The sequence below is a fragment of the Somniosus microcephalus genome, chromosome 28 (genome assembly GCF_052327205.1).
Source record: "Somniosus microcephalus isolate GS21.2 chromosome 28, FLI_Smic_1.0, whole genome shotgun sequence".
Classification (NCBI taxonomy): domain Eukaryota; kingdom Metazoa; phylum Chordata; class Chondrichthyes; order Squaliformes; family Somniosidae; genus Somniosus; species Somniosus microcephalus.
Window position 1 is genome coordinate 2,826,100 of NC_141014.1, and position 23,438 is coordinate 2,849,537.

General features: G+C 49.3%; 1 protein-coding gene across 1 annotated transcript in view; it reads left to right on the forward strand.

Moving 5' to 3' along the window:
* Window positions 1–5,797, forward strand: part of LOC147098721 (ER lumen protein-retaining receptor 3-like) — a 92,323-nt gene extending 86,526 nt beyond the window's left edge. The window contains exon 5 of the mRNA XM_085969169.1: window positions 4,209–5,797. Coding sequence (XP_085825295.1) covers window positions 4,209–4,249 — 41 coding nt within the window. The 3' untranslated portion in view covers window positions 4,250–5,797. The remainder of the gene's footprint in view (window positions 1–4,208) is intronic.
* The last annotated feature ends 17,641 nt before the right edge of the window (window positions 5,798–23,438 follow it).

The window sequence follows — 23,438 nt, forward strand, 5'->3', positions numbered from 1 at the left end:
AGTGGCAGGCATGATAGCCCATCAGCGTTTCCATGCTGTTTCGTGCCCTTATACTCGATGTCATATTGGTGCGCCCCTAGAAAAAGGGACCATCTTTGTAGCCGTTGCGCAGTCATCACCGGAACGCCCTTCTTTGGATTAAAGATGGAGACAAGTGGTTAGTGGTCAGTCAGCAAGGTGAACTTCTGCCCGTGCAGATAGTGATTGAACTTTTTCACTCCCCACACTAGGCTTAGGGCCTCCCTGTCAATCTGGGCGTAGTTACGCTCGGCTGAGGTTAGTGACCGAGACGCAAAGGCTACTGGCCTCTCCAACCCGTCTGGGAATTTGTGCGACAGCACCGCTCCAATGCCATAGGGTGATGCATCACATGCCAACCGAATTGGTAGTGCTGGGTTGAAATGAGCCAACACCTCTTTTGATGTGATCAATGCTTTGCTCTTCTGGAAAGCTCGTTTACATTCGTCACTCCACTGCCATGGTACCCCCGTTTGCAGTAGGGTGTTCAGTGGGTGTAGCACGGTAGACAAATTCGGCAAGAACTTATGGTAGTCGTTCACCAGCCCGAGGAACAACCTCAGTTGTGACACATTTTCCGTGCTGGAGCCTTGACTACTGCCTTAATCTTTTCAGGGGACTTATGTAACCCCTCTTTATCAATAATGTGGCCACAATACGAGATCTGCTTCTGGAAAAACTCGCATTTGTGGCGATTAGCTCGGAGCCCATATTCCTTCAATCTAGTGAGCACCTGCTCCAGGTTGGCGAGGTGATCACTGTCATTTTCGCCCGTGACCAGGATGTCGTCCAAATAACACTGGGTCCCTGGAATCCCTTGCAGGACTTGTTCCATTGCCCTTTGCCAAATAGCCGGAGCTGATGCTACCCCGAACACCAGCCGGTTGTATTGGTAGAGACCTTTATGAGTGTTGATCATGAGGTACTGCTTCGAGGCTTCTTCTACCTCCATTTGCAGGTACGCCTGGGCCAGATCAATCTTAGTGAAGCGTTTCCCTCCAGATAGCGAGGCGAAAATATCTTCAATCCGCGGAAGCGGATATTGTACCGTGTGAAGGACTGGGTTCACTGTCACCTTAAAGTCCCCACAGATGCAAACCTTCTTTGGTTCCCCAGGCGTATTACTCAACGACCTCTTCATTACAGGAACGATGGGTGTAGCCCACTCACTCCAGTCCACTTTGGACACTACTCCTGAACGTTCCAAACCTTCCAGCTCTGCTTCATAGAAGATAGGAGCAGGAGTAGGCCATTCGGCCCTTCGAGCCTGCTCCGCCATTCAATGTGATCATGGCTGATAATCCAAATTCAGTACCCTGTCCCTGCCTTTTCCCCATATCCCTTGATCCCTTCAGCCTCAAGAAACATATCCAACTCTTTCTTGAATATATTTAATGAACTGGCCTCCACTGCCCTCTGTGGCAGAGAATTCCACAGGTTCACCACTCTCTGGGTGAAGAAATTCCTCCTCATTTCAGTCCTAAATGGCTTACCCCTTATCCTTAGACTATGACCCCTGGTTCTGGACTCCCTGGCCATCAGAAACATCCTTCCTGCATCTAGTCTGTCCAGACCTGACAGAATTTTATAGGTTTGGGCGGATCGCATAAGGTACCGGTCTGGCCTTAAAAAAACTTCAGGCTTGCATTTTCCTCTATTTTGATCGTCGCTGTTATGCTTTTTAGTGTTCCGAGTCCCTGCTGGAACACTTCTTGTGCGTCAGTTAGCATTTTTGACAGTCGTCTAGGTGTGACGTCGTCATCCTTTTTGGCATCTACAGTCAGTGCTTGTATGGAATGCCAATCTAGCTGTATCTTCCGGATCCATTCACGTCCTAGTAGTGGTGGTCCTCCATCTGGCAATACATATAGGTCCATTTTTGGTGTTTCCTTGCCGTTATATATAATGTTCACCCTTATTTTTCCTTTGGGGTAGACTTTTTGCCCCGTGTACGTCTTCAAGACAATCTTTGTATCTCTCAAGGGTATATGTGAGAATAGCCGCTTGTAGTCCCTTCGGTTTATGACTGTTAGGGCTGATCCTGTGTCCAATTCCATTTTCACTTGGACTCCTGCTATCTTGAGCGTGACCCAGATAGTTTGGTGATCCTCCGTTTTGATCACATTATGTAGTTTCACACCCAGCTCCTTGCTTCCGGAGTCTGTATCACTTTTCTGTTCGTCTGAACTACTCTCCGTCACCTTATGTACCTTCTTGTACTCCTCCTGTGGAGATTTCTTGCTGCTGGTTTTCTTTCCCGACCTGCAGACTCTTGCTATGTGTCCTACTTTTCCACACTGTCTGCACACTTTGTCCTTGAACCAGCAATCATTATGGTCGTGTGTTGTTCTGCCGCAGCGATAGCACTTCACTGTTCCGTATGACATTTCATTTGTGCCATATTCTTGCAGTCTCCGTTGTATCTCTGCAGCGCCTCGTGCTGCTGCTTCGTGTGATACTGCAATGCTGAAAGCCTTGTCCAGCGTAAGATCCTTTTCTGATAGAAGCCGTTTCTGGGTTCCTTGACTTTGAAGCCCACACACAAACTTGTCCCTTAAAGTATCTGCTAGTCCCGTTCCAAACTGGCAGTGTTTCGATAGCTTGCGCAGTTCCGTTAAATACTCAGCATTACTTTCATCTTTATGCTGGTTCCTTTTGTGAAACTTAAATCTTTCTGCTATCAGCAGCGGTGTGGGGTTTAAGTGGTCCTGTAGGATTGACACTATGTTTTCAAAATCCTTTTCTACTGGCTTCTCTGGGGTTACTAGGTTTCGTAGTAAGCCATACGTTTTTGCACCCATTGAATTCAACAATACCAGCGCTTTCTTGTCATCTGGCACTTCATTCGCCTTGCAGTATACTTCTATGCATTCGACATATGTCGTCCAATCTTCGACTTCATTGTCGAACGCTGTGATACTGCCACTCTTCGGCATTTTTGGGTGTGGTTAGACTGGCTTAAAATGGCGTCTCCCGCGTTTTCCTTTCTTCCCCGCTGCGGCTTAAAATGGCGTCTCCCGCGCTTTCCTTTCTTCCCCGCTGCGACTTAAAATGGCGTCTTCCGCGCTGCTGCCAACGCCGCTCTCGGTGGTCCTCGTGGCAAATGGCGATGCCCTGTGGGTTTCGTGCGCTGCTCCTGCGCTGCTGCCAATGCCGCTCTCTGCAGTCCTCGTGGCAATGGCAGCGCCTCGCGTTTTCCTGCGCGCCTCTCTCCCCCGTTGACGCTGCTCGGCCCTTGAACACCAACTGCGCTCTGCTCTCTCTCGTCTCTCTCCCCGTTGACGCCGCTCGGTCCTGAACACCGGCTGCACCCTGTGCACTCTGCCCTTTCTCCCCCGTCGACGCTGCTCGGTCTTTTTCTGTGCCGCTCGGTCGGCTCTAGCCACCGCTGTCCGGGAAGGGTCTGCGCAGTACCTGTTGCCAGCCCGTTTCGCTGGACCACCGTGACTGGAAAGCCAAGCCTGGCTGTCGACAGCCTCCCCTGCGATGCTCAAATCTCCGCTGGATGACTGGGCGGTTGCCCGTGGTCGACGCCCGTGCTTCTGGACTTGACCTCCTTCCACTGTTCTCCAGGAGCGAATCCCTGGGAGGTGATGCAGAGTTGCAGGTAGGTTCGAATCTGCTCGTCGCCAATGTTGTGTCTGTGTATAATAAGACACAGACTGCAGGAGAAACGGTACAACAGGTGTTTACTGAATGAGGGTTACTCTAGAAGTAACTCTACAGATCACTACTCAGGGTTTATAGACAGGTGTGGTCACTGCCGGTACTACAGTATACAGGAGCTGTAAAAAGTAGTTCTCTCCCTTAATAAAGGTACATACATTACAGCCATCAGGTCATGGGGATTTATTGGCTTTTAGTTCATTAATTTCTCCAGTACTAATTTCTTTATGTTCCTCATTCCCACTAGACCCTTGGTTCCCCACTATTTCCAGAATGTTTTTGTATCTTTCATGAAGACAGATACAAAGTATTAGTTTAATATATCTGCCATTTCCTTATTCCCCATTATATTTTCTCATGTCTCTGCCTGTAAGGGACACGTTTACTTTTGCAACCCCCTACAGGTGGGCACCTAAGGCCCCTACCCCATTATCAGTGCAGAGACTGGGCCTCTGTGGGAACAGTGTGTCTGGATCGGGCCTTCACTTCCTGCTCCTGCTGAAATGTTTTTGTTTATTCCTCAGTGCTGAAAGGAAAGAACTTGGGCCTTCCCTTACCCATCTGAGACCAGCATCACGCAGCAACGCCTAGCAACACGCCATATTGCCCAAGTACAAGATGTACAAGTCAAAGATGAGAAACAGAAGCTTTTAATGGAAATGGAATGGAATTTAAATATCATGAGCAAAGCTGGTGACAGGAGAGTGTAGGTGCTCCTACTGACGATCTTTAACTGTGTAACTCTTCCAACTGTCAACATATGGAGAGTTCAAACTGCAAAGCACCTCAGCCAGGTCCCGCCGAGCCCATCACCTGGTATCCCTAACCGTCCCATGGAGCTCTGCTCCCACCTAACCATTAAAAGCCCGAGTCACACTGGGCAAATTTCCCTTTGAATCACGTGACCTGCAATATCCCCTGCCTGCCGGTGAACATCTGTCGCGCAGTGACGGCCGCAACAGCTGATGTTGCCTTCGGAACACGAGAAAGTTTAGGAGGGACACAATGCCCACCTTTTTTTCATAAATTACACCCACCTCCCCGCCACCTCCCTCGCTCCCCGCCACCTCCCTCGCGCCCCGCCACCTCCCTCGCGCCCCGCCACCTCCCTCGCGCCCCGCCACCTCCCTCGCGCCCCGCCACCTCCCGCGCTCCCCGCCACCTCCCTCGCTCCCCGCCACCTCCCTCGCTCCCCGCCACCTCCCTCGTGCCCCGCCACCTCCCTCGCTCCCCGCCACTCCCCGCCACCTCCCTCGCTCCCCGCCACCTCCCTCGCTCCCCACCATCTTGGCAAAAGAACCGGGGGGGAAATGAGAATTTTTTTGACGCAGTGAGTTGTGATCTGGAATCTTCTGCCTGACTCAATAATAACTTTCAAAAGGGAATTGGAGAAATACTTGAACGGAAATCAAATTACAGGGCCATGGGGAAAGAGCGGGGGAGTGGGACTAATTGGAGAGCTCCACCAGAGCCGGCACAGGCACGATGGGCCAAATCTCACTCCCAAAACACGTTTAATTGTTGCTGCGCTGGTCATTTCTTCCACATTATCCTATCGATGGAAAATGTTCTCCCCGTCTTCCCTAATGACTCCGAACTTCCTCAGTTTTGCCTCTGTTCCCCTGGGATTGCAATCTTCATTCCAGGAAACAATTCGCCTGCATCACCTTTGTCAATGACTTCAAAATTTTGAAAACTTCACTGACGTCACACTCCATGGAGCCCAGAACCTCCGTAACCACCGAGTGGCACACTGGCCCTGGAGTGTTGGACAGTGCCAGACTGGATGTCCCAGTACACGGGTGCTGACCCACCGCTGGAGTCGGGGTTACTCCTTTCTGAAATCCGTGAGTACGACTGTGATCAGGAGCGAGTGTCGGAGCAGAATACCGACCTCATCTCTGCCTTGTGCATCAGTCAGTGTTCAACACTCTCTTATACTTTGTAAAAATACCAATAACCCACATTTTACTCACCGAAATGTTCACCATTCCAGCGATTGCGAGTTACTGCTTCTGATAATGTCAGTGTTGCTCAGTCACCATGGTTACCCAGAGAGCCCACTATACAGTCACCACCCTCTGCAAAGGCCAGTGTGAGGATGGGGAAGGGGTGGGGGGGAGGAGAATGGGTGGGGGGGGGTGCCGGACAAGGAATGGGAGGGCAATGGAAAAGAGCAGGAGGGGAATAGTTGGGAGAGGGTGAGTGGGATGGGGAGGGGGTGGGGGAGGAGAATGGGCCGGTGGTGGTTGGGGGGAGTGGGCAGGGCGGGGAGAGGGGAATGGATGGGGGGACGGGGAGAGGGGAATGGATGGGGGGGGAGTGGAGAGGGGGGAATGGGTGGGTGGGGGGGAGTGGAGAGGGGGGAATGGGTGGGTGGGGGGGGAGTGGAGAGGGGGGAAATGGGTGGGTGGGGGGGTGTGGAGAGGGGGGAATGGGTGGGGGGGTGTGGAGAGGGGGAATGGATGGGGGGGGGGAGAGGGGAATGGATGGGGGGGTGTGGAGAGGGGAATGGATGGGTGGGGGGGCGAGGAGAGGGGAATGGGTGGGGGGCGAGGAGAGAGGGGAATGGATGGGTGGGGGGGCGAGGAGAGAGGGGAATGGGTGGGGAGGGGGATGAGCAGGGGGACGAGGAGAGAGGGGAATGGGTGGGGGGATGGGGATAATACAGACTGGCCCTGGCCCCTCCCTGGTTCAGAAGGCTCAGGAATGACCTCACCTCGCACCATGTGAGCCCACGCTCTCGGCCCTCTCCCTCGCTCGGTCTTACTGCGAGCTTCTGGGCTGGGTGGAGCTGCTGAGAATCGTGGGGTCTTCAGGCCATGAGCTGTGCAAATTATTATGGGCTGTTGTTCAGCTTCACTTTTACTTTTTAAGCTTTAGTAATATTCCAAATAAAAATCGTTTTTACTGATTTCCCAGATTTTTTAGGGTCTAATTTTCCCACTAATTCTGTCTTCCTTTGCTCAGTGGGAACAGTTCCAGTTGGGATTAAGGACGGGTCCCAGGTCAGCACAATCCACCAATGCTTCTGTATTCGCATTTGTTTTATACTCACTGTTTGCATCTGGTTGGTTTTTACATGTTAATCAATGTGTGTAATAAAGGACTTTGATCAAAAGTGTGTCCAGTCCTGTTATTGGAGATGGGGTTGGGGTCGGTACTGAAATTGACGAACTCAGCCTGAGCAGTGTGTCCATTGGCTTGTTGGAAGCCCTGCCTCCCTTCCACGTTATCCAATGGTTTGAGAGGATTGAGACATGGGTTTGTGTTTTCCAGACCACTGATCTGGGCCTTTCCAAAGCTCAACATCTCAAACCAGACGTAACACTCCACCTCTCGGTGTCTCCCCAGTGAGGCTCTGCTCATGGAGCAGTTCACGCACTTGGCTGTCTTTAGTGAAAGAAAGGAAGACGGCCATTTCCGATCCAGATCGGCAACTTCCCATCTACTGATCATCGAGGGCGGCTACTCCCCATCTACTCCTGATCATCGAGGGCGACCACTCCCCATCTACTCCCGATCATCGGGGATGGCTACTCCCCATCTACTACTGATCATCGAGGGCGACCACTCCCCATCTACTCCCGATCAGCGAGGCAGCTACTCCCCATCTACTCCCGATCATCGGGGATGGCTACTCCCCATCTACTCCTGATCATCAAGGGCGACCACTCCCCATCTACTCCTGATCATCGAGAGCGACCACTCCCCATCTACTCCCGATCAGCGAGGCAGCTACTCCCCATCTACTCCTGATCATCGAGAGTGGCTACTCCCCATCTAATCCTGATTATCAGGGGCGGCTACTCCACATCTATTCCTGATCATCGAGGCAGCAACTCCCCATCTAATCCTGATCATCGAGGGTGGCTACGCCCCATCTACTCCTGATCATTGAGACAGCTACTCCTCATCTACTCCTGATGATCGGGGATGGCTACGCCCCATCTACTCCTGATCAGCGGGGGTAGCTACTCCCCATTAACTCCTGATCATCGAGCATGGCTACTCCCCATCTACTCCCGGTCATCGAGACCGCTACACCCCATCTACTCCTGATCATCGGGGGTGGCTACTCCCCATCTACTCCTGATCATCAAGACCGCTACTCCCCATCTACTCCTGATCATCGAGACAGCTACTCCCCATCCACTTCCGATCGATGGTGGCTACTCCAAATCTACTCCTGATCATCGGGGGTGGCTACTCCATATCTACTCCTGATCATTGAGCACAGCTACTCCCCATCTACTCCTGATCATCGGGGGTGGCTACTCCCCATCTAATCCTGATCATCGATACAGCTACTCCCCATCTACTCCTGATCATCAATACAGCTACTCCCCATCTACTCCTGATCAGGGGTGGCTACTCCCCTGTTGTGTCCGTGTGTTAATGGAGACACAGAATGCAGGAGTTGGTTTAACAGGTGTTTACTGAACAAAGTCTGGAGGTGAACTAAAAGATACAAGACGCTATACAGGCTTATATACCCGAGTGGTCACTACCGGTATTACAGTACACAGGGGCTCTTAAAGGTACATACACTACAATTCCTCCCCTTTTAGATAATTAGTACATAACATTTTAAGTAATCATTAATTAACATGTTTACAAGAACAATAATCTACACATTTGCTGCAGTTAATCAATTATAAGTCAGTCTCTCTGGAGGCGTCCTGACTTGGTCCGGATAACGCCTCGGTGGTGTAGTAGTTTTTGGTGGTGTAGTAGGTTCTTTTGGCAAGGTCGATTCGGCTTGAATGCCAGTGTCGGGTTCATCTGGTTCCAGTATCACCGGATCGGAGGTAGATACTATGGGTATCTCTGCTTCATCATTAGGCGTATAGAGTTGTGGTGTAGGTTGTCCCTTTTCAGATGACTCTATGATCTGGTTAGCATGGCGCCTTATTATGCTTTCTCCAATGTCCACGGTATACATCAGCGGTCCTAGTCGTGTGCAAATAGTTCCAGGCTGCCATTTCTCGGTACGGTAGTCCCGGGCCAAAACTTGTTGACCTATCTGGAAGGTTCTAGTTGGCCTTTCATTCATGCCTTGAAATTGCCGGTTCTCCACGTCCCTTCTGATGTTTGGCTTGATCAAATCCAGCCGGCATCTTAGTCTTCTATTGAAAAACATCATGGCGGGAGTTTGGTTTGTAACCACATGTGTTGCATTCCTGTACGCAAACAAGAAGTTATCTACCTTATGTTGTAGATTTATGTCTTCATTACCCATGGCCTTTATGGCCTTCTTGAAGGTCTGGACAAACCTTTCAGCTAATCCATTGGTGGCGGGATGGTATGGGGCAGACGTGTAGTGCTTAACCCCATCGTTTTTTTAAGAACTTCCTGAATTCTTCGGACACAAATTGCGGTCCATTATCAGAACAGATCTGTTCAGGCAGCCCATTCCTGGCAAATATGGTCCTTAATACTGTGATGGTTTTTTCCGTGGTGGTGGAGGACATCTTTATTACCTCCGGCCACTTGGAGTGTGCATCAACCGCGATTAAGAACATTGAGTCCATAAATGGACCAGCAAAGTCGATATGTACCCTTTGCCATGGAGATGAGGGCCACTCCCATGGATGTAGAGGGGCTTGTGGTGGGGCGTTTTGGACCTTCTGGCATCCTAGACAGCTCTTGGTCATTTCTACGCTGTCTCCATCGATACCTGGCCACCACACAAACGCTCTGGCTAGGTTCTTCATTTTCACTCCACCCAGATGCCGCTCGTGAAGCTCCTTTAGCACTTTATCCTGGAGTTTGGGTGGAATCACCACTCTGGATCCACACATCAATGTTCCTCGGCACACTGACAGCTGTTCTCTTCTTTGCGAGAATGCTGGCAACAGTGGTTCGCCATGTGCTGGCCATCCCTTCACCGTTAAATCATAGACTCGTGAGAGAGTCGGGTCATTTCTCGTTTCCTTTTCAATGGCAGAACTTGTTACTGGTAGACATTCCACTATGGTGGCACGGTGGCATAGTGGTTAGCACTGTTGCCTCACAGCGCCATGGGACCTGGGTTCAAATCTGGCCTCGGGCGACTGTCTGTGTGGAGTTTGCACATTCTCCCTGTGTCTGCGTGGGTTTCCTCCGGCTGCTCCGGTTTCCTCCCACAGTCCAAAGATGTGCGGGTTAGGTTGATTTGGTTATGATAAATTGACCCTTAGTGTTAGGGGATTAAATACGTGGGGTTACGGGGATAGGGTGGGATATGTGTCGGTGCAGGCTCGATGGGCCGAAATGGCCTCTATCTGCACTGTGAGGATTCTGTGATTCTGTGAACATCTCCACTGGGTCCACTGTAGGTGCCTCTTCTACCGTTGGCAACGGTAGGCGCGATAAACCATCAGCATTCCCATGCTGTTTTGATCCTTTGTATTCTATGTCATATTGGTGTGCCCCTAGGAAAAGGGACCACCTCTGTCGCCTTTGCGCTGTCATAATGGGAATACCCTTTTTAGGGTTGAATATGGAGACGAGGGGTTGATGGTCAGTCAACAAGGTAAATTTTTGTCCGTGTAGGTAATGGTTGAATTTCTTCACTCCCCACACCAGGCTGAGTGCTTCCCTGTCGATCTGGACATAGTTACGCTCAGCTGAGTTCAATGAGCGTGACGCAAAAGCTATCGGCTGCTCCGAGCCATCAGGGAATCTATGCGATAATACCGCTCCTACGCCGATGTAATGATATCAGCAAATAGTGATGTTATTTGCCTGTTTGATTATCATGCCTTACCAGCATAATTGCATGTATTGATTGCTTGTGCCTGACCAGCAGAGGGCATGTGACCGAGACAAGCAAGGCAGTTTAGTTTAGTTTCAGTTTAGTTCTAGATGCATCACTAGCATAATGTCTCCTGTAAATGTTGTTATAAAGAGTTGAACAAGCTTTAGATTAAAAGACATTCTCTTTCATAAATGTCTCATCATTGAACCCACAAAGAAATCAATACATGGTGTCAGAAGTGATTGAAAGAGATGAAGAGAGAAAATCTGAAGTTAAATCAGCTCTCCACAAATTAGCAAGCCAAAAGAGAACATCATTACTGACCATTAGAGAATAGCTAACGAAGTGAAAAATGGAAGGTTTACTCCCACCGGCGACGCTTCAGTTGACAGGTAATGTGGCTGAAAATTGGCGGAGATTCAAACAACGTGTAGAGTTGTATTTAGCGGCAATCGGAGCTGGCGAGAAAAGTGATAATAAGAAATCGTCAGTGTTCTTACATGTCGTGGGTGATGAAGCGCTGGAGGTGTATAATAATTTCACATTCGCTGCTGATGGAGATAAAATGAAGCTAGATAAAATAATGGAACAGTTTGAGGCCTACTGCATACCTAAACGTAACGTGACGTTTGAGAGGCACAGATTTTTCACATGTGTACAGAAAACGGGTGAGACTATTGATCAGTATGTGACTGAACTGAGAAACAGAAGCAAATCGTGTGAATTTGGGGGACTGACAGACTCGCTGATAAAAGACAGACTGGTGTGTGGTATTCCGAATAATGGTCTAAGGGAAAGACTGCTAAGAGAGCAAGATCTAGACCTGGGAAAAGCCATAGCACTGTGTAGGGCTACAGAGACTGTGAAGTTGCAGGCAAAGGAGCTGTTCAGTGACAGTAGCTGCAACGTGGATGCAGTGAGAATGAACGGATACAAACCGTTTAACAAAAAGAGCGCCAATGTGAAAAAAGAGGTGTGGCCAGCGAACGAAAATGAAAGGGACAATCGAAAGTCATGTAGTCGATGCGGTACACAGCATACACCAAAAAAGTGTCCAGCATATGGTAAAAAATGCAATAGTTGCAACAAAAACAACCATTATGCCCGTTGCTGCAAGAACCAAGTGCAACAAAGCAAGGTCCATGCAGTAGATGAAAGCGACATAGAGGAGTTCTATGTAGATGTTGTGTCTGAAAACAAAAAAGAAGAAAGAGACTGGATGTTGACACTAAAAGTGAATGACATACACATTCCATTTAAATTGGATACTGGAGCATAAGTTAATGTGATATCAGAGACTGATTTTAAGAAAATTAGACCCAGACCAAAGATACATGGAATCAAAGTGAAAGTGACAGGATACTCAGGTACTGAAATACCAGTGAAAGGAAGATGCATTGTCAAAGTAACACACAAGGACAGAGAGCACATGCTAGCATTAATCGTGGTGCCAAAGGATGTGCAAGCCATACTAGGTTTAAAAGCCTGTGAGAGACTGAAGCTGGTAAAGAGAGTCCTCATTGTGGAAAGCGAAGGAGAGACAGTCTATGATGAACTGCATGTTGTGTACACACCGGGTAAGCTGATGTATACAGCAGACACGTTGTCCAGAGCTGTTGGCCCAGGAGAGCCCGCAAACACAGTGAAAAGACTGAAGTACAAGGCAAAAGACAGTGGAACTGACTTCTACCAGAGCATGCTTGTATACCGCACAACACCGCTCGAGTGTGGTATGTCACCAGCCCAACTCCTTATGGGATGTCGGCTAAGGTCAAACCTACCCATCCCGGAGAACCTCCTGAAAACAAAAGAGGGGGAGAAAGTGAGGAAGTTCAAAGAACAACAGAAAGAAAAGCAAAAGTACTACTATGACAGAGGAACACAAAACCTACCTGAACTCCACACTGGTGACCAAGTAAGGTTGAAAGACAAAACAAACACATGGACTCAGAAGGGAACTGTCCTGAGTGAAGTTCAACCAAGATCATACACCATTCAGACAGATGAGGGTGCTGTTCTGAGAAGAAATCGTCGAGATCTTCGCATGGGACCAGCCACAGCAGGTCAAGAGACTGATACTGTTGAACAACCTGATCACACAGCTGAGAACCAATCATCTGAGGCAACAACTCAGATTCAAGGACAATCAATCAGAAAATCCTCAAGACACGTGAAGCCTCCTGAGAGACTCATTGAGCAAATTTAAGGACTATTGTTATAGAAGGAAGTAATGTTATCTTATTCTTTCTTTAAGTTCTAGTGTATTTACATATTTCATGTGAACACACAAAGCAAGGTTAAAAAACCTTGATCATGATAATGATAATGTAAGTTCATTAAGTGTTACAGTTAAAATGCAGATTAATACAAAGAAAACATGTTGTTAGTTAAAAGTAAAATACTTTTGTTTTAAGAAAGGGAGATGTAATGATATCGGCAAATAGTGATGTTATTTGCCTGTTTGATTATCATGCCTTACCAGCATAATTGCATGTATTGATTGCTTATGCCTGACCAGCAGAGGGCATGTGACCGAGACAAGCAAGGCAGTTTAGTTTAGTTTCAGTTTCGTTCTAGATGCATCACTAGCATAATGTCTCCTGTAAATGTTGTTATAAAGAGTTGAACAAGCTTTAGATTAAAAGACATTCTCTTTCATAAATGTCTCATCATTGAACCCACAAAGAAATCAATACAAGTGCTTCCCTGTCGATCTGGGCATAGTTACGCTCAGCTGAGTTCAATGAGCGTGACGCAAAAGCTATCGGCTGCTCCGAGCCATCAGGGAATCTATGCGATAATACCGCTCCTACGCCGTAAGGGGATGCATCGTACGCCAGTCTGATTGGCAGTGATGGGTTGTAATGAGCCAACACTTCCTTGGACGTGATCAAGCCTTTGCATTTATGGAAGGCACGTTTACAGTCTTCGCTCCATTTCCAAATTACTCCCGTTTGTAGCAGTGCGTTAAGAGGGTGCAGAACAGTTGACAAGTTCGGTAAAAATTTATGATAGTAATTTATCAATCCCAGGAACGACCTGAATTGTGAGACATTTTCAGGTGCTGGGGCTTTTATGACCGCTTCAATTTTTTCAGGTGACTTATGCAACCCTTCTTCGTTAATGACATGGCCACAATATGATATTTGTTTCTGGAAAAATTCGCACTTGGGGCGATTTGCTCGTAGGCCCCGTTCTCTCAGCCTAGTGAGCACCTGCTCCAAATTGGCAAGGTGCTCGTTGTCGTTTTCTCCTGTTACAAGGATGTCGTCTAGTTAGCATTGAGTCCCTGGAGTCCCTTGCAGGACTTGCTCCATAGCTCTTTGCCAGATAGCTGGAGCTGATGCTACTCCGAAAACCAGTCGATTGTACTGGTACAGGCCTTTGTGTGTGTTTATCGTGAGATACTTTTTAGAGGCCTCCTCAGCCTCCATCTGTAGATATGCCTGTGCCAAGTCAATTTTGGTGAAACGTTTCCCTCCGGATAGTGAGGCGAAAATATCTTCTATCCTCGGAAGAGGATACTGTACCGTGTGAAGGACCGGGTTTACAGTCACCTTGAAGTCTCCACAGATGCGAATTTTTCTCTGTTCTTCAGATTTATCATTATTCAACGTTTTCTTCATGACCGGGACGATGGGTGTTGCCCACTCGCTCCAATCTACCTTGGATAACACGCCTGCCTTTTCCAAATTCTCCAGCTCTGCCTCGACTGCTGGACGAATTGCGTATGGCATCAGCCTTGCCTTAAAAAACTTGGGAATTGCCGCATCTTCCACTTTTATTGAGGCAGTGACGCCTTTCAAGGTTCCTAGTTCCTGTTGAAATACTTCTTTGGCGTTGGCCAAGATGTCTTTTAATCGTTCAGGTATGACATCATCATCATTTTTTTTCTTACTGGTCACCGTCAGTGCCTGAATGGAGTGCCAGTCTAAACGTATCTTCCTGATCCATTCACGTCCCAACAGCGGTGGACCACCATCTTGCAGAACGTATAAATACAACTTCTGTATTTCCTTGCCGTTGTATACAACAGGCACCCTTATTTTCCCTCTGGGGTATACTTTCTGCCCCGTATATGTCTTCAAGATAATGGATGTGTCTTTCAAAGGTATATGCGGAAATAGCCACTCGTAATCCCGTCGACTTATGACGGTCAGAGCTGATCCTGTATCTAGCTCCATTTTAACTGGGGACCCCGCTATCATGAGGGTAACACAAATGGTCTGGTAATCTTCTTTGGCAGTTACATTATGTAATTTGAGACAGCTTAGTCTCTTGTTTCTGGAGTCGCTATCGCTCTTCTGATCTTCGGAGCTACTGTCCGTCATCATTTGTACCTTGCTGTACTTTTCCTTATTGATTTTTATTCTGTCAGTGGATTTTTTGTTTCCAGATCGGCATACACGTGCAATGTGTCCCATCTTTCCGCATTGCCTGCATGCTTTGTCCTTGAACCAGCAGTCCCTCTGGTCATGGGTGGATCTGCCGCAGCGATAACATCTCTCGAAACCCCGTGTCATTTCATGGGTGCCGAAGTCCTGTGGCTTTTGCTGTATCTCTGCAGCTCCTCTTGCTGCTGCTTCGTATGATACAGCCACACTGAAAGCCTTGCCCAGTGTCAAATCTTTCTCAGAAAGTAGCCTTTTCTGTGTTCCTTCACTTAGGAGACCGCAGACGAATTTGTCTCGTAGAGAATCTGCCAGTCCTGCCCCAAATTGGCAGTGCTTTGACAGCTTTCTTAATTCGGTGAGGTAATCAGCGTTACTTTCATTCTTGTGTTGATTCCTCCTGAAGAATTTGAATCGTTCCGCTATCAGCAACGGTGTTGGGTTTAAGTGCCCCTGTAGGGTATCAACAATCTCCTTAAAATTCTTGTCCATCGGTTTGGCTGGAGTGATTAAGTTTCGTAACTGCCCGTATGTCCTTGCGCCCAACAGATTTAGAAGTACCGATGCCTTTTTATCATCCTCTACTTCATTCGCTGTGCAATATACCTCCACTCTTTCCACATATGTGGTCCAATCCTCTATATCACTATCGAAAGCAGTAATATTGCCAGTCTTAGGCATCCTGAAAATCAAAAATGGCGCCTCCTGCGCTTTCCTTTCTTCCCTGCCGAGAAAAAAATGGCGCCTCCCGCGCTTTCCCGCCGCTGCCGCTGTTCTCTGCGGTTTTTATTTACACAGATAGTTTTAATAGTTGGAGATTCGTTCCCACCGGACTCTCTTGAGACTTTTCCCTCCCTCTGCTTGGTCCGAACGCCGACCTGCTTTGCAGCGCCGGCCGTCTCCCGAGTGCTGCACCCTCCGTCTCTGTTTGCCTCCGCCTTCCGACTCGCTGCTCGGCCCCGCTGCAGAGCCACCCGATCGAGCCCCCAGCCCGCCGCCCAGGAAGGATTAGTGCAGTACCTGCCACCAGCCCGGCTAGCTGGTGAAACCACAGTTTTTTTTTTGTTTTTTTTCTTCGACCTTCATCTGAGGAATCGATCTCCTTGAGGTGCTGCCGAATTGCAGGTAAGTCCGTTTCCAATTTGTCGCCACTGTTGTGTCCGTGTGTTAATGGAGACACGGAATGCAGGAGTTGGTTTAACAGGTGTTTACTGAACAAAGTCTGGAGATGAACTAAAAGATACAGGCCTAGAAATTCAGTGCCCTTAGCGCCGATTTTGCGGCGCTAGAGGGCCTAGCGCTGCAATTGGCGCCGGCGCCTAAATTGCCTGGGGCCCTTCCGCCGCGGTAGACCGGTAGCGCTGCGCCGGCACCGATGACGTCATCGGTGTGCGCAGCGTCCCGGTTGCCATGCCGACGGGCCCCAGCGCCGAAATTCAGTTGCGGCCGCCTCGCCCGTGGCAGCCGCAACTAAGACTCTGGCAACAGAGTCCAACAAGTGTTTGCGCCGGCGCATTAAAGGCCCCGTGGCGGCCGGCCGCTTTCCCACCGGCCGCCTGGCCGCAGCTCCCTCCCCGGACTTCCCCCCCCACCCCCCCCGGAACAGAAGCAAGCCCGGCACTTGTCCGAGGTGCCGGGCTCATTTTTAAAAAGATTTTCGCGGGCCGCGGCCGGGTGCAGGCAGCTCCTCCTTAAGGGAAGGAGGAGGCCTGCACTTCCCGAACCTGCCGCACCGCAGCGGGCGCCGCAGCGCCGGAATAGCGCCGAAATTCAGCGGTTAGCGCCAGTTTTCAGGCGCAAACAGCTCTCAGCAGCGCCGGCAGCCGTTTGGGCGCAGAACTATTGAATTTTTGGCCCGCCCAGCGCGACTTAGCTCCGGCACTAACTTCCGGCGCTAAAGCCGTCGCTGCGCCAAAACCCAATTTCTAGGCCACAAGACGCTATACAGGCTTATATACCCGAGTGGTCACTACCGGTATTACAGTACACAGGGGATCTTAAAGGTACATACACTACATCCCCTTCTACTCCTGATCAGCGAGACAGCTACTCCCCATCTATTCCTGATCATCAAGAGAGCTATTCCCCATCTACTCCCGATCATTGGGGTGGCTACTCCCCATCTATTCCTGATCATCAAGGATGGCTACTCCCCATCTACTCCTGATCATCGAGGGAAGCGACTCCCCATCTACACCCGATCATCGAGGGTGGCTGCTCCCCATCTACTCCTGATCATCGAGGTGGCTACTCCCCATCTAATCCTGATCATCGAGACATCTACTCCCCATCTACTCCTGATCAGAGGGTGGCTACTCCCCATCTACTCCCGATCGAGACAGCTACTCCCCATCTACTGCCAATCATCAAGGGTGGCTACTCCCCATCTACTCCTGATCATCGGGGTTGGGACTCCCCATCTACTCCTGCTCATCGAGGGTGGCTACTCCCCATCTAATGCTGATCATCGAGGGCGGCTACTCCACCTCTACTCCCAATCATCGAGACAGCTACTCCCAATCATCGAGGGTGGCTACACCACATCTACTCCTGATATTTGAGGGTGGCTACTCCCCATCTAATCCTGATCATCGAGACAGCTACTCCCCATCTACTCCTGATCATCAGGTTTGGCTACTCCCCATCATCGAGGGTGGCTACTCCCCATCTACTCCTGATCATCGAGGGTGGCTACTCCCCATCTACTCCTGATCATCGAGACAGATACTCCCCATCTAATCCTGATCATCGAGACAGCTACTCCCCATCTACTCCTGATCATCGAGGGTGGCTACTCCCCATCTACACCCAATCATCACGGCAGCTACTCCGCATCTAATCCAAATCATCGAGGGCGGCTACTCCCCATCTACTCCTGATCATCGAGACAGCTACTCCCGATCTACTCCTGCTCATCGGGGGTGGCTACTCCGCATCTAATCCTGATCATCGAGGGTGGCTACTCCCCATCTAATCCTGATCATCGAGACAGCTATTCCCTATCTACTCCTGATCATCGGGGGTGACTACTCCCCATTTTCTCCTGATCATCCAGGGTGGCTACTCCCCATCTACTCCTGATCATCGTGGGTGACTACTCCCCATCTACTCCCGATCATCGAGGGTGGCTACTCCCCATCTACTCCCGATCATCGAGGCAGCTTACTCCGCATCTAATCCAAATCATCGAGACAGCTACTCCCCATCTACTCCTGATCATCGGGTTTGGCTACTCCCCATCATCGAGGGTGGCTATTCCCCATCTACTCCTGATCATCGAGGGTGGCTACTCCCCATCTACTCCTGATCATCGAGACAGATACTCCCCATCTAATCCTGATCCTCAAGACAGCTACTCCCCATCTACTCCTGATCATCGAGGGTGGCTACTCCCCAGTTACACCCGATCATCGAGGCAGCTACTCCGCATCTAATCCAAATCATCGAGGGTGGCTACTCCTCACGATCAAGGCAGCTACTCCCCATCTAATCCTGATCATCGAGCGTGGCTACTCCCCATCTACTCCTGATCATCGAGACAGCTACTCCCTATCTACTCCTGATCATCGAGGGTGGCTACTCGCCATGTAATCCCGATCATCGAGACAGCTATTCCCTATCTACTCCCGATCATCGAGGGTGGCTACTCGCCATGTAATCCCGATCATCGAGACAGCTGTTCCCTATCTACTCCTGATCATCGGGGGCGGCTACTCCCCATTTTCTCCTGATCATCCAGGGTGGCTACTCCCCATCTACTCCCGATCATCAAGGGTGGCTACTCCCCATCTACTCCCGATCATCGTGGGTGGCTACTCCCCATCTACTCCCGATCATCGAGGGTTGCTACTCCCCATCTACTCACGATCATCGAGGCAGCTTACTCCGCATCTAATCCAAATCATCGAGGGCGGCTACTCCCCATCATCGAGGCAGCTACTCCCCATCTAATCCTGATCATCGAAAGTGGCTACTCCCCATCTACTCCTGATCATCGCGGGTGGCTACTCCCAATGTACTCACGATCATCCAGGGTGGCTACTCCCCATCTACTCCTGATCATCGAAAGTGGCTACTCCCCATCTACTCCCGATCATCGAGACAGCTACTCTCCATCTACTCCCTATCATCGAGACAGTTACTCCCCATCTACTCCCGACCATCGGGGGCAGCTACTCCCCATATACTCCCAATCATCGAGGGTGGCTACTCCCCATCTACTCCTGGTCATCGAGACAGCTACTCCCCATCTAATCCTGATCATCGGGGGTGGCTACTCCCCAACTAATCCTGATCATCGAGGGCGGCTATTCCCCATCTACTGCTGGTCATCGTGCACAGCTACTCCCCATCTACTCCCGATCAGCGGGTGTGGCTACTCCCCATCCATTCCTGATCATCGAGGGTGGCTACTCCCCATCTACTCCTGATCATCGAGCACGGCTACTCCCCATCTAATTCTGATCATCGAGTGTGTCATAGAGTCATAGAGTTATACAGCACAGAAAGAGGCCCTTCGGCCCATCACGTCCGCGCCGGCCATCAGGCCCTGTCTAATCTAATCCCATTTTCCAGCATTTGGTCCGTAGCCTTGTATGCTATGGCATTTCAAGTGCTCATCCAAATGCTTTTTGAATGTTGTGAGGGTTCCTGCCTCTACCACCCTTTCGGGCAGTGATTTCCAGATTCCAACCACCCTCTGGGTGAAAAAGTTCCTCAAATCCCCTCTAAACTTCCTGCCCTTTACCTTGAAACTATGCCCCCTTGTTATTGACCCCTCTACTAAGGGAAAAAGTTCCTTTCTATCTACCCTATCTATGCCCCTCATCATTTTGTACACCTCAATCAGGTCCCCCCTCAGCCTTCTCTGCTCCAAGGAAAACAACCCCAGCCTGTCCAGTCTCTCTTCATAGCTGAAGCGCTCCAGCCCAGGTAACATCCTGGTGACTCTCCTCTGCACCCTCTCCAAAGCAATCACATCCTTCCTATAGTGAGGCGACCAGAACTGCACACAGTATTCCAGCTGTGGCCTAACCAGCGTTTTGTACAGCTCCATCATCACCTCCCTGCTCTTATATTCTATGCCTCGGCTAATGAAGGCAAGTATCCCATATGCCTTTTTAACCACCTTATCTACCTGTTCTGCTGCCTTCAGGTATTTATGTACATGCACACCAAGGTCCCTCTGATCCTCTGTCTTTCCTAGGGTCTTACCATTCATTGTGTATTCCCTTGCCTTGTTAGTCCCTCCAAAATGCATCACCTCACACTTTTCAGGGTTAAATTCCATTTGCCACTGTTCCGCCCATCTGACCATCCCATCTATATTGTCCTACAGACTGAGGCTACCCTCCTCGCTATTTACCACCCCACCAATTTTGGTGTCATCTGCGAACTTACTGATCATACCTTTTACATTCACATCCAAATCATTAATGTAGACCACAAACAGCAAGGGACCCAGCACCGATCCCTGCGGTACCCCACTGGACACAGGCTTCCAGTCACAAAAACAACCTTCCACCATCACCCTCTGCCTTCTGCCACTAAGCCAGTTTTGGATCCAATGTGCCAAGGCACCCTGGATCCCATGGGCTCTTACCTTCTTGACCAGTCTCCTATGCGGGACTTTATCGAAAGCCTTACTGAAATCCATGTATACCACATCCACTGCACTACCCTCATCCACACACCTAGTCACCCCCTCGAAAAATTCTATCAAATTGGTCAGACATGATCTTCCCTTGACAAAGCCATGCCGACTATCCCTGATTAATCCTTGCCTCTCCAAGTGGAGACTAATTCTGTCCCTCAGAATTGTTTTCAATAATTTCCCTACCACTGATGTTAGGCTCACTGGCCTGTAATTCCCTGGTTTATCCCTACTACCCTTCTTGAATAATGGTACTACGTTAGCTGTTCTCCAGTCCTCTGCCACATCCCCTGTGGCCAGAGAGGTTCTGAAAATTTGTGTCAGAGCCCCTGCAATCTCCTCCTTTGCCTCACACAGCAGCCTGGGATACATCTCATCCGGGCCTGGGGATTTATCCACTTTTAAGCCTGCTAAAACCATCAGTACCTCCTCCCTCTCGATGCTAATATGTTCAAGTATATCACAGTCCCCCTGCCCGATTTCTATGTCAACATCGTCCTTCACAGTGAACACAGATGCAAAAAATTCATTTAAAACCCCACCTACACCTGGCTCCACACACAGATTTCCACTTTGGTCCCTAATGGGCCCTACTCTTTCCCTAGTTATCCTCTTGCCCTTAATATACTTATAAAACACCTTAGGAGTTTTCTTTATTTTGCTCACCAGTGTTATTTCATGGCCCCTCCTCGCTCTCCTGATTTCTTTTTTAAGTATCCCCCTGCACTTTTTATACTCCTCTAGGGCTTCCTCTATCTTTAGTCCTTTGTATCTGCCAAAAGCCCTCCTTTTTTTCCTAATCCATTCTCATATATCCCTTGACATCCAAGGTTCCCTGGGCTTGTTGGTCCCACCCTGACCTTTACACTCTCTCAATTTCCTTTCTGAAAGACTCCCATTGCTCCGATGTGGATTTCCTACAAGTAGCTGATCCCAGTCCACTTTGGCCAGATCCTGCCTTATCATATTAAAATCGGCCTTCCCCCAATTTAGAACTTTTATTTCCGGTCCATCTCTGTCCTTTTCCATGACTACCTTAAATCTCACCGAATTATGGTCACTGTCACCAAAGTGCTCACCTACTAACACATCTGCCACTTGCCCGGCCACATTCCCTAGAATTAGGTCCAGTACCGCCCCCTCTCTTGTAGGACTTTCTACATGCTGGCTCAAAAAGCTCTCCTGGATGCACTTTAAGAATTCTCCACCCTCTAAGCCTTTCACACTCTGATTATCCCAGTTAATATTGGGGAAGTTGAAATCCCCCACTATTATTACCCTATTATTTGCACAGTTCTCTGAGATTTGCCTACATATCTGTTCCTCTATCTCCCCCTGACTGTTTGGGGGCCTATAGTACTCTCCCAGCAAAGTGCTTGCCCCCTTTTTGTTTTTAAGTTCTACCCATATGGCCTCATTAGAGGAACCTGTTAATATATCATCCCTCCTTACAGCAGTAATTGACTCCTTAATTAATATTGCGACACCCCCTCCTCTTTTACCACCCCCCCCTGTCTCGCCTGAAGATTCTATACCCCGGAATATTGAGCTGCCAGTCTTGCCCCTCCCTCAACCATGTCTCCGTAATAGCAACAATATCATACTCCCATGTGTTCATCAACACCTTCAGTTCATCCACCTTATTTGCAAGACTCCTTGCATTAAAATAAATGCCATCCAGCCTTGCCCTACTCCCTTGTGCCGTTACATATTTGCTCTGCCTTCCAAGCTGACTTGTTTTTTCCTCTATATTTGGCTGTACATCACCCCCTATTATAGCTCCACTCTGTATCATCAGCTCTATCCTCCTATTCCTATACTCACTAGCACGTGGCACCGGGAGTAATCCAGAGATTACAACCTTTGGGGTCCTGCTCTTTTTAATCTGCTACCTAGCTCCCTAAATTCTTGCTGCAGGACCTCATCCCTCTTCCTACTGTAGGGGGTTTCTCTTGCTCTTTCTGGTCTCTTGCCAGGCTTCGTGCAATAATTACCCTTGAGTGGTTCGACCCACTCCCCCCCTACGGTTCTAGACCTTGGACTTAGGTGCAGAGAACAGTAGTGCAGAGAAAGAACTCAATAGACCAGGTTGAATAGCACGAAATGGATGCTTTTATTTTTAAACAGTTTGAAGCATTACAAAATACATATCATAGGCACAGATTAAAGTTACTACAATCATGCACAAATTTATGAACTTGACTCTATGGAAATGGGGAACACACGGCACATCGAAAAAGGGGAAACACATTACGATTTCCCTTAACTCCCTCCCCTATACCTAAACTAAGTTTCGACCTGGGGAACTTGGGATCATGCTCACCACTCTCGAAATCGCGAGAAAGGGGGGTTCGCAGCCTTTTTGGCACCGCTTTCCGTCGTCACGTGGATTTGGAAACTTCTGGCGCAGTCGATATTCTCTCCTCCCTCGAGGCGGTGGGGTAGACCCAGCCTCGATGAGCGCTCGTTAAGGTTGAGATCCACCAAGTCAATTTGGGTTCATGGAGCAGACCCAGATGCAGGCTATGCACTTGGAAGAATCTTGTGGCATCGATCGCCGGTTCTCCAGAGGGTTTCTTCTCCGTCGGCCTGGGTCGTCGATGATCTCCCGACCCCAGTACCCGGGCCACCCTCGTCGTCTTCTCGTCGTGGCCGAGCCTTGTTTGGCTGAACACCGACCACGTTGTCCTTTTACCGAAACCGTCCGTCTTTAAAAAGACGAAAACGTTTTCATCGATCTGCCGAAGTGGAAGAGGCGCCGATCCGGGCACCGTCCGCCCTTCGTTCGTTCCTCGTAGAAGAAAGTTCTTGAAGAAAATGGAAGCCTGAAGTCGCCCAACAAGAAAGCCGTGGCAGTGAAGAAGAAGTTGTTCAAGTAACCCGGAGTCCGAAGTTTTTTAGATGGACTTTCAATCCATAGTTATACTCTTTTGGGACAGTCTTATCTCCCGCCAAATCATAGTCCTGT